Source organism: Pseudophryne corroboree, chromosome 4 (genome assembly GCF_028390025.1).
Source record: "Pseudophryne corroboree isolate aPseCor3 chromosome 4, aPseCor3.hap2, whole genome shotgun sequence".
Taxonomy (NCBI): Eukaryota; Metazoa; Chordata; class Amphibia; order Anura; family Myobatrachidae; genus Pseudophryne; species Pseudophryne corroboree.
The window spans coordinates 756,919,217-756,931,479 of record NC_086447.1 but is presented as its reverse complement, the minus strand read 5'-3'; the positions used below and the strand labels follow the sequence as shown (position 1 = coordinate 756,931,479).

The 12,263-nt window shown below is 41.9% G+C and overlaps 1 protein-coding gene across 1 annotated transcript; it reads left to right on the top strand.

Moving 5' to 3' along the window:
* The first annotated feature begins 7,265 nt into the window (after window positions 1-7,265).
* LOC134911750 (putative nuclease HARBI1) lies at window positions 7,266-11,552 on the top strand. The gene is made up of 5 exons (XM_063919801.1): window positions 7,266-7,631; window positions 7,716-8,088; window positions 8,397-8,418; window positions 9,722-10,327; window positions 11,458-11,552. Exons 1-3 carry the CDS (start codon window positions 7,319-7,321, stop codon window positions 8,398-8,400), a joined length of 690 nt encoding a protein of 229 aa, XP_063775871.1. The 5' UTR covers window positions 7,266-7,318; the 3' UTR covers window positions 8,401-8,418; window positions 9,722-10,327; window positions 11,458-11,552.
* The last annotated feature ends 711 nt before the right edge of the window (window positions 11,553-12,263 follow it).

The window sequence follows — 12,263 nt, the reverse complement described above, 5'->3', positions numbered from 1 at the left end:
AACAGGAGATTGCAGTCTAATGGGCCCTACACACTGGCCGATTACACTGAAAGATATGAACGATCTCGTTCATTAATGAACGAGATATCGTTCATATCTTTCAGTGTGTATGCACTATGCACCAAAGATGAATGATGCGCGGCCCCGTGCTCATTCATCATTGGTGCCGGCTCATTTAAACATGCAAGCCAATATGGAAAATCTCGTCCATATTAGCATGCAGGGCTATGGGGCCAGGTGATGGGGGGAGTAAAGAAACTTCAGGCCCCCCATCAAACCCCCCCCCCCCTGCCGCCGGGTCCCCCGTTGGCCGTATCAGCCATCTGGCACCTCGGTAAGTGTGTAGGGCCCTTATCAAGCCAGTGGTATTAACCAGGAAACCACAAAGTTGGTTTGGACTTCACTGTGCCTGTATGCAGGTCATGGTCCCTGGTACTGGTTACAGGCATTTTTAAAGGTAGTAACTTAGCACTAAGGGAAGTCAGAAAGCCATTGCCTGGTACACTTGAGGTCTTGTATACAGAGCCGGCCCTAACCAATATGATGCCCTAGGCAAGATTTTGGCTGGTGCCCCCTAGCACCGCCGCTAGTTCTGCAGGAGATGCCTGGCATGAGTCATCTGGCAGCTCTGCTAACGTCTGGCGCCTTTTGTTTCTGAAAATGCATCTTATTTGCATTACTATGTGGCTAGGATGCACAAGCAGCTTCTGCTGATTAAAATAATATGCAGCATGCCTATATTCTGTGTGCGACTGTGGCTGTATCTGCATATGAAATGCTACATTACATTGATTTCCAGGAATACACTGCAATGTAGCATTTCGTATGCAGATACAGCCGCAGTCACACACAGAATATAGGCATGCCGCATATCATTTTAATCAGCAGAAGCTGCTGGTGCCCCTAAGCATACCAAATGCCCTAGGCATTTGCCTAGTTTACCTATGCCTAAGGCCGGCTCTGCTTGTATAAGAGGAGTCATGGATTAACACTGGGAGGTCATGGATACTCTAAACCACAGTGATATAGCAGAGAGGAGTCAGATACAAGGCAGGTGGTAAACAGGAGTATGTACACTAGAGATCATACAAAATTGAAGCTAGGTAGTGTACCTAATACGTTGACCTCCATATGTAATCAGTGTGGAGCTCTGAAGACAGTAATCACATGACTGTGGGAATAAAGGCAAGCAAAGCTCTGCCAGATAAATCTCTTAAGCACAGGTATAACACTAAGTACACTGTTTCATGACATTTTGGCTTTGATCTTGACCAGTATAGATAATAGGGTTCTCACCAGGAATTTTATTAATATGGTAATATAGTTGACAGCAGTGGTGCAAGTATGCGGCGTACCCTTAAGAATTTGGCAGCGGGTATGCAGTACCACTTGCCACACACTTTGCACCCGTGACCACCATTACCACAATTATAATGCACCACAAAGCAACAAGACCATGGAGCTTGGCAGCATGACTACGCTTACCACTTTGTCAGGGTTACTGAGAGAGCGACGGTGACGTCATGACAACATATGACGCTTCGTCCTCTGGCAGCTGTGGTTGGCGAGAAGAGAGGAGCCTGCTTGCACTTTCCCGCAGCATCCTTTGCTGGGAGCAGCAGTGCAGCTGTTTCCATTCACTCGACTCGTGTGATGCATCAGCACTGAGCGGCTTTTGTTCTTCACAGGCTGGGCTGCTGGGCACACCTCTGGCTTCACTGTGTGGGGTAATTAATTTCTAAAATAATGTGGACACTACTATATATTTCTATTATTATGGGGGTATTACTATATATTTATATTGTAATAGGGACACTATTATATTTTTCTATTATTATGAGGGCAATACTATATATTTCTAATATACCAGGGGCACTACTACAGTATATATATTCCTGTTATAATGAAGACATTACTATATATTGTTATTAAATTGGGGCATTACTATATATATTTATTATACTGGGGACATTACTACATATTTCTATTATAATGGGGGTATCACTGATAAGGGGTGTATTATTCTCTTCTATTCATGATAAGGGGTGATTTCTTCTCTTCTTTCCCCTCCTTTTCTCTGTCTGTCCCTATTGTTTGTATTATAATATCATATTTCATATCTTTGAAGCAAATGTATAATTTTAATATTTTTGTGATTTATAATAATCATTAATCACTAATTGTGTACCTTTTAATAACAAACCCGCAGAGGTTGCATCTAGACATATATATCTTTAAATCATTAGGAATATTCTATTCATGGAAGAATGCGCACCATATAGAATGTAAATCATAAGGATGTATTTCAACAAACAATTGCTACTCATAGAATTCACTTTTATAATTAAACAGTATTGGTCAAATACAATGCAAGTCACCATATAATAGTTTCACAGGTTCAAACTATATAAGAAAGAAGTAGGATGAAAGAGGTGTGAGAAGTGTGTGTGTGTGTGTGTGTGTGTGTGTGTGTGTGTGTGTGTGTGTGTGTATAGATTTATTACTGGGGAGACATTATTCCAAGCACTCAGCTAAATCACAGATTCCATAAAATGAAACCCCAGATTTATTGATAGACATTGGAAAAATATCTATCTGAAGAAACATCTAAGGGGATTGGTTTTGGTTGTGTGCGTGTGTGTGTGTGTGTGTGTGTGTGTGTGTGTGTGTGTGTGTGTGTGTGTGTGTGTGTGTGCGTGCGTGCGTGCGTGCGTGCGTCCGTGTGTGTATGCGGGGGAGGGGCAGCATGTGACTGCATGGTCCACAGACCGCATGGGACAGAAGCTAGACCTATTTTGGGAAAACTTCCATGATTCCAAAGTCTGCAACACATGGGCCCTCATTCCGAGTTGTTCGCTAAGAGTCATCGCATCGCAAATGTACGAAATGTAAGTATCTGCGCATGCGCAAATGCGTGATTACGCATGCGCGAGTACATACATACGACAACTGTGCAAAATTACTTAGAAAAAAAAAAGCCGTAACTGGCAACCGAAAACGAGGAGTGGCGTGGGCGTTGCGTCGCAATGCTCCGACATGGGCGTGAAAGTGGGCGTACAGTGTGGGAGTATGCAACTCGCAATGGGCGTGTTTTTAGCAAATAAACATTGTCGCTGTTAAAACTAACATAGGAAACCGTAGCAACATTCACGCAGCAGCAGAGTAGGTCTGCAGTTACTCTACATTTGCGAAGTACTGGTACAAGTGTGTATGCAGTAATTAGCAGTTAATTGGATATCACATTCATCTGATGTCCAATTACTTGTTAATTAATGAGCAGATGAAAGTTACCAACCAGCAATTGTCTGAACACACATTACATGTTTAGTCTACTCACATAGAAATCTCACACACTGCCAAATAAGGGTTTGTTTGTTTTTGGAAATTGTTGTGTAAGCCTTTTTAAAACTTGTTTTAATGTGTGTAAGACTCCCAAATACAAGCAAATGAAAATTTTTGTGAAAGTGTTTGAAATCTGCATAATTGTTTAAAAATAAACCAACACCAACATAATGCAGCATACACTTTAATTTAGGCTTAAAAGTCACAATAATATTTGATTATAATATCTGACAATGTTTGAAATGATGTCCTGTTGACCCTAGATATTTATAAAAAGCGTCGTGTCTGTTTACTTAATATGGACATTAAAGTGTGGTGCAAAGCATACCTTTTTTTTTTTTTTTTTTTTTTTCAATTTTTAAGGAGAATTAGCAGATTGGTCTACAAGTGTCTATATGCTGACCTAATCTTTCTGGAACTGCATTACCTGGAAGAAACTGCTCAAATTTTTGAAATATATTTTTTATTACTATATAATTTTTTGACAACATTTAAACATGGCTCCACATGAGTCGCACAGGCAGAGATGGACCAAGCAGCAAGCAGATGGCACTGACAATCATTAGATAGCAGAACTCAGTACTCTGCAAAAGTCTGCTTCTGACAAAAGTATATTTTTAAAGCATAAATAAAACATGACACACCCTGCCACACACACATTTTAAACCAAATGAGAAAGAATTAGGATCCACCACACAAACACAACAATACATAGCACACTAGTAAGAGGAAGATGGCTCTGGTGTTTATACACATAAACTCACAGGCTACAATACATCCAAACAGAAAGAATACATTTCACTAAGAGGGAGTTATCCATTCTGGTCACACAAGCCAACTCCAAAAATACAGAGAGGCAACATCAAAAACATGGGTGCTGCCCATCTGGAGAGACATCATTTTCTTCTTTTTCTCCCCGCCTGAGGCTGTTCTTCTTTGGAAGGTCTGCGGAGCGACCTTCGTTGGGCCTGCCCAGTGGGCTGTTCTTCCTGGGCAGGGGCAGGGGAGGGAGCCGATGTGGGTGGCTCTCTGCCACTGTGGGCAAGGGAGACAGCGATGGCCTGGAGCCCTTGCAAGATGTTATTTGCAAGGGTTTGGAATGAGGAGGCAAGTTGTTCTTGGCCCTGCCTGATCTCTGCCAGACCTTGGCAGAGTTGAGCAACACCTTGCTCAACACAGGTTCGGTGCTCAGTGAGCCGGACAGCTATCTGGCTTACCTCCCGGATGACCCCGTCTTGAAACCGATTTAGGCTCTCACCATACCTAGCGATTTCAAGCAGGATCTCCGGGATAGCAGAGGGTTGGGTGGGGGGGCCAGTAGGAACCTGCAGAGGTGGGATTTGTTGGCCCAAACTGCCAGACTCACTAGGTCCCTCCACCTCAGCCTCAACCACATAACCGTCCTGTGACTCAAACGGATCACCCCCCTGTGCTGTGTTTTGTGGCAAGCAAATAGAAGAATGTGTGGGAAAAAAGTAGGATACAAAATTAGTTTATTATTATAAATACTGTCAAAATTACAGACAACTAAATGTGTAAACTTACCTTCCAAGTCATGTCCCGTCAGGATCTCAGGCAGGTCCGTGTCCATATGAGACACCCCTTGGCCCTCCTCATAACTGACACAGGGCATCGCCATCTCCTCCAAGTCAGTATACTCCACAGCGACAGGTGCTCCTCCACCTGTAGCCCTTGAGGCATTCCACTCCGGAGCCCTCTTTGCCTTCAGGCGGGATTTGAAGTCGGCCCACCTACATATGTATTGTGAAAGAGGGACAAAGTAGAGTCTTATTATTTTTCTAAGCTAATATATAGGACACGTGTTCTGCTTGTGTTTGCTAGACATAACATCACATGTAACTACATTTTTTAGTCAACTTAGCACAGAAAAAGGACTGTCAATATGCACTTACCGTCGTCTCACTTCCTGTGATGTTCTGACGACAGAGCCAACTTCATTCACAGATTTTGTGATGTCTCTCCAGATTCGTTCTTTTGAAGCAGCCCCCATGTTTTTTGGCCCTCTATGGATTTTGGACATGGCCTGCGTGACCAAGACACGCAACTCCCTCTTAGTGAATGCAGGCTGTCTTTTCTTCCGTCTGGAGGTAGCCTGTGAGGTTTCTTGTTGTTCATCACCATCTTCCTCCTCACTAGCAGCTTCTGTCTGTTGTGTTTGTGTGGCTAAAGCCAATTCTCCCTCAGTTTGGTCACTTTGTGTGTGTGGCAGAGTATCCCCAGTCAATTGTTGTGGTTCAGAAGCAGACATTTGCAGAGTACTAGGTCCTGCCTCTTCAACATCCGCAGAGGCGTATTCCAGCATGCGCCGTTGGCAATCTATGCGTCTTTTCCGCAATGCCATCTCCTGCTCTGCAATGCGGTCCATCTCTGCTGCGATTTGCTCACGAGAAGCCATGTTTGTGATGACGTGTGTACGCCGAGGTGTGTGCTTATATACCTACGTGCGAATCGTTAATTCACACAGCTGTACACTGTTATTCTGGTTAATGATTGCACTGCTTATTTAAGGGCCTACTTTGCACGCTGTGAGTGTAGGTAGTTTGGAGTTTCAGTTGTTTGTTGGCTTGTGCGTGAAGGTGCTTGTGGAATTTGCAGAGTGAGTAATTGTCAAGCATACCTTTGTCATTTTGTTTGCGTTTTGAATCTAGACAGTGTTGCATTTGTTATGCGTTTTTTCATTTGTGAGTATTCTTGATTCTTTTTTTTTTTTGTTTTGTTAAAAATTTTTATTAAAAATTTATTGTTTTAAAGATTTTAAAAACATAACTATTTTGCAAGTCCATTTGTGAAAATAAACCTGTGCTTCTTTGTTTTGACTGTCATTTGTGTTCTCTTGTAGGTGTTTGCTTTTGGGAGAAATATCCCTGGTTTAATTTATTTTCTGGGTGTGCTACTGAACACCAAGTCTTTCATTTTTTTTGGAGCAGGTAAGTGCCCTTGGCCTGTGTTGGTGCCTGTTTGTTTTAATGGTCTGTATGCTGTTTTTTGACTGTCATTTGTGTTCTCTTGTAGGTGTTTGCTTTTGGGAGAAATATCCCTGGTTTAATTTATTTTCTGGGTGTGCTACTGAACACCAAGTCTTTATTTTTTTTGGAGCAGGTAAGTGCCCTTGGCCTGTGTTTTGGGTTGCTGTTTGTGTTTCTTAAAAGTGTGGTGATTCTGTTTGTTTTCCATTTTGTCTAAAATAGAATTTTTGTTTACCAGGATTGATCTGCAAAGTAGTGTTTGTCTTTCCTGGACTAGCTACTAAATGCTTTTGTTTTTGTTTTTTGTTTTTTTAATTGGTGTTTGTGATGTATTTGATGCTCAGAAATGTATAATTTTTTTTTTTTTTTGAATTGTAAAAATAACATATTTTTTTTTTATTAATTTCACATTTTGGCCATGAATTCAACACAGAAAAATGTACGCTCCTGCAGTAAGTTTCCCCAACATTTTTTACAACATTTATTGTTTGAATATTTTTTATAAGTTGTTTTTGTATTTTTCACCTCGTTTTTTTTCTTTTTCAAAAAAGTGTGTTATGTCAATATTTATTGCTGCAGAAGCCCTACCTCCCCAACCCACGCCAGCACTCCCACCCCAACCGCCAGCCCCACAACCACAGCCGGCTCCTCATCAACCAAGGCAACGGAGGCGTGCTAGGCCACCAATTTTCCGAACCCGTGTCCTACTTTTTGGTATGCCAGATGATGTGGTGGTGCGTAGATACAGGCTGCCACCACATCTAATCCTAGACACTCTCTCCATAATAGAGAGTGATCTGGAGTCTGAAATTCGGTATCCTACAGCAATACCACCATTGACACAATTCCTTGCAGTGTTACATTTTTTGGCTACAGCCTCATATCAGCATGTTGTGGGAGACCAGGTTGGCATGTCGCAGGGCCAGTTCAGTAAGGTCCTGCGGCGTGTCTGCCAGGCTTTCCTAAAGCGGGTGAAGCAATTCATTGATATGCCTTTGGATGTTGGTGCCCTAGATGTGGTGAAGCGGCAATTTGAGGAAGGTGGTAGTCGCTTCCCACATGTTATTGGGGTTGTGGATGGCACACATGTTGCTATTCAGCCACCAAGACATAATGAAGAAATTTATAGAAACAGGAAACTGTTTCATTCTCTGAATGTAATGGTTGTTTGTGGGCCATCCCTCCAGATCCTTTCCCTGAATGCAAAATTTACTGGAAGTTCACATGATGCATATGTCATTAGACAATCAGGGATATGGCAGAGATTAAGATCAAGTCAACGAGCAGACATGTGGTTATTGGGTGAGTTGTTGCTCAAATATTTTTTTCCAAAAAAAGTAACTTGACAAATTTAATATTTCAAAATTTTGGCTTTTCTTCCAACAGGAGACCGTGGATATCCTTGCACCCCCTGGCTCATGACTCCTTACCGTAATCCCAGGCCAGGACCACAGATGGCATTTAACTCCGCGCTTACTGCCACTAGGCAGCTGGTGGAGCGCACAATTGGTGTCCTTAAAGGGCGGTTTCGTGTGCTCCACCGCACTGGTGGCGACATCATGTATTCGCCGGAGATGGCAAGTAAAATAGTGGTCCTGTGCGCAATACTACATAATATCGCGGTAAGGAGTAGTGTAGAGCTTCCTCAGGCAGAGGAATTGCCTGATGAGGAGCCAGGGGTTGGTCGACGCTTCGGTGGGGGGAGTGTGACACGGAGGGGGAGCCAAGTGAGGGCAAGAATTGTTGCCGAATATTTCAGGTATAGTGTTTTTATATTTTCTATTTGAACAAATAATACAACACAGTATGCTTATGTTTTTTAAACAATGATGTCATTTTGTATGATATTGTAAAGTGATTGGGTAAGGCTTTTGTTGTGTTGGAATGGGTAATTGTTTTTTCTTCAAAATCCAAAAACACGTTAAGCTTACAATGTTTAGTTAGAAATTAAAATACTGTAATGTTGCTAAATAGTGTCCTTATTTGTTTTATATCCTCAAATCCTGATTATGTAACCAAACACACAAACAAATGATACTCAATGTTTCACACTTTGTGACTGTCCAGCTGAATGATCACACGAACTGTGGTGAGTACACAGATATGTATAGTAATTTTAAATAAACTCTGTGTCTCTGTGTGTGTTTTTTTTTTAAAATGTGGTTTTATAAAAATTTTCGCTTCTGCTAATGCGAATTTCCGCTCGTGCGAAATAACACTCTGCTCTTCACAGCATTGCAAAGATCAATAAAGTTATTAGAAATGACAACATAGATTTTGGACCAATCACATGCTAACAGACACTATAAATATATGCCCAAATAAGGAAAACGCCATTGCCATGATGCGTGCAGCACCGTTCACCAGGCGGGAGCTCCGCGTGCTGGTTGCGGTGATGGACCGCTGCGTAGGCGGCGTTGGGCGCTTCATCCCCAATCGGGTGAAGCGCGAGGCCTACGCGGAGGTCCGCCGCCTGCTGCGGACTCGCGTCCGCAGCAGGCGGACAATCATCCAGCTTGAGAGGAGGTGGAGTGATCTCCGCAGGAGGACTCCCGATTTGTTGGCGGAGATCCGCCAGCAAATCCGTGCTCTGCATACACGAAGTAAGTTACATTACATAAGATTATTTGCATAAATTGTGCTAATGGCTGAATTTCCAAGTTTTGTGCTGGCGGAATTTATTGAACAATTGGGCAAAACCATGTGCACTGCAGGGGAAGCATATGTAACATGTGCAGAGAGAGTAAGATTTGGGTGGGGTGTGTTAAATCTGCAAAATAATTTGCAGTGTTAAAATAAAGCAGCCTGTATTTACCCTGCCCATAATTTCAAAACCCACCAAAATCTAACTCTCTCTGCACATGTTATATCTGCCACCCCTGCAGTGCACATGCTTTTGGCCAATTGCAAACTAAATTCCTGCTGTAATCCCCTTGGAATTACCCACATTTTACAGTAAGTGGTAGGCTAATTGCAACCTTCAGTGTCCTTTTTTGGAAATTAGGACAGTGTGTGTGGTTAGGGAAAACAGTACTGACTGTAGCAAAGTGACACCAAACAAGTGCATGTTTTCAAGAAATAAGAAGCAGCCAGGAAACTGGACCAAAATACTTGATCAGTGCTGGCTATATAATAAGGTGCCTTGAATAGTAATCTGGTGATGTTGCCTAGACCAATCACGATGACTCAATGGACTAGATTAAGGAATGAGCTTCAAAGTAAAAGTTTGGACTCATTTTGTTTGCTGTGGCCAACATGAAGAGGATCTTAACATGTTTGCTTTTCTTTAAAAAAAAACAATGAATTTAACATGGAACAGAACATTGAAAAAACAAATTGAATACTATGTAATTTCTCATGTAAAAAAAATGTTGTCAATAATATCATTCTAGGACAACAACGGCACAACTCTCCGCCCCCTTCCCCTTCCCACTCCCACTCCCCTTCTCACTCCCCCTCCCCTTCTCACTCCCCCTCCCCTTCTCACTCCCCCTCAGCTTCCCAGTCCCCCTCAGCTTCCCAGTCCACCTCATCTTCCCAGTCCCCCTCATCTTCCCAGTCCCCATCAGCTTCCCAGTCCCCATCAGCTTCCCAGTCCCCCTCAGCTTCCCTGGCCCACTCCACTTTCCATTCCCCTTCTCACCACACCTCTCCATCTCTTTCTGGGACCCCTTCTCCTCCTTCCCATACCCCTTCTCCTTCAACTTCTACATCCCCATCTGAACCCCCCTCACCCTCTATTGCCTTAACTTTCTCTCCGCCCCCCTCGCCCTCTCAATCAGACCCCCCCTCTGAAATTTGCGCCCAAATCCAGCCTCCTTCCCCCATCCAGCCTCCTGCCCCAATCCCTCCTCCTTCCCCAATCCCTCCTCCTTCCCCAATCCCTCCTCCTTCCCCCATCCAGCCGCCTTCCCCCATCCAGCCAACATCCCCACCCAGTGAATGGGCAGAGGAAGCCCCTGAAGACCGTTCAGGGAGTCTTGATGTTGCCGTGGAAAGTAAGTTTATTTTTTTATTTTTAAAAATGATTACCCACTTACACTTACAATGCCAAAACATGCAGTGTTGTACTGTTTGAATTCTTGGACCCTGGACAAATATTTGTTATTTTCATCATGGTGTACATGTTGCCTTTACATATTTGTGAGTGTCATTATATGTACAGTGTGTATGTGTGCAATGTTTTGTGTGTCCACTCTAGGTTGACACTCATTAGGTAGCCAGGGTTGCCAGGACAACAGGGTTTATATGTGTTAGTTTTTATGGTAAACAGTTAGACCTGAGTGGAGTTTAGTATGTTGTTGGCCTTTTACACTTGGGCCTGTGTAGTCTGAATATTTGCACTTACAAATCACATGCTTCACTTTGTTATGCAGCCTAATGACACACTGATTTGTTGTGTGAAAGTTACATTCACAAAATGACTAATTGTTCTAGTCAAACCTGTTTGCACTTATTTAGTAAGGGCAGCTTTCAGGGAGTGTGGGAATGCTATGATATGTTGGCCTTCGGAAGATGTTGATATGCAGTGTGAGGAGGCAGGACCAAACCCCTTTAAAATAAACAAAAAACAAAAAGATGGTAATGAATGCCAACATGGTGTAACAGTGACGAAGATGGAACATAACTTTAACATGGGATGTCGCCCATAACAACCAATACAATTAATCTTTACAATTGGGGAACCACTTCTACAAGATAATAATTTTATTTTGGCTTGTTTGCTATGGGCAACGCTACATCTTAAAATGAACTCACATAGTAGTAAATGTAGCCCATGGTCTTTAAAATTGGAATAAGTAACAAAAAAAGACTGAGCAGGCTTGCGTTTTTTTATGCTAATGATTGTACCACAAAACAGTCATGATGTATCAACTTTGCCATTAAGCAGGCCTGTCCAAACTGCGCAACTGCAACTGTGGAAAAACTACACATCCCAGCATGCCCTTACACAGGTTTGGCATTCCCTGGCCCCAAAACTGAGTCAACGCATGCTGGTATATGTAGTTTCACACAAGTAGGAGGAATGCAGTTTGGACCTGCATGCATTAAAGTGTGCTTTGTGCCTTGCTTGGATAATAAGCAATGTGAGTAAGTTAGTAATGTTTATGTTATCTCTTAATTTCAGATGTTGCCGTTGGAGATCCCACATCGTTACAGTATATTTTTACAAATATGAGGCACCATCTCCAGGCCTTGTTGGCACTTGTTGACGACATGGAAAAAATATGTTAATTGTTTGTTTGTTTTAAAAAAAAAAAAAAAAAATTAACATTATTCAACTTTAGAAAAAAAATAAACTATTACATTTAAATACTTTTGCGACTCCTTATTATTTATTAATGCAATAAAGGAACACCAGATTGCATAACAAACATTTCTTACCTTAAACATTTCAAACAACTAACGTAAGTTATTTTAAAAGACCAACTAAAACATGTTATTGGCTAAATAAACATGCAAACACCTTCATTCACATACAAAAACTCAACTTTAATAAATTCAGAAAACACATTAGAACAAGCACATTGCAAACATCTATATTTATATTAAACATGTTAATAAAAGGAGGCTCTTTTATGGCTACAAAGTGTTCTTCAGGTATTTAAACAAATACTTAATTGATCATGAACATTTCAATTCATTCACTAATTGGATTTGTTATTGATGAGGGCTTGTGGACTTTTAATTGGAAGGTGTTAGTCCACGAAATAGTAAAAAAACAAATTCAGCTGCGTTTCTCTGCAAAAGTGAGCACTTTAACTGAAAAATGTGTAAATCTACTACAACTTAGTTTTTTTACGAAGAAGTATGTGTTAATGCGATGGGTTCGCATTGCTGCGACGATTTCGCATTGCTGCGATGTCATTTGGCGTACGCCCACTTTGTGTAATAATGTGTGCGAATGAGCAAAAATACGTTGGGGGCGGATGT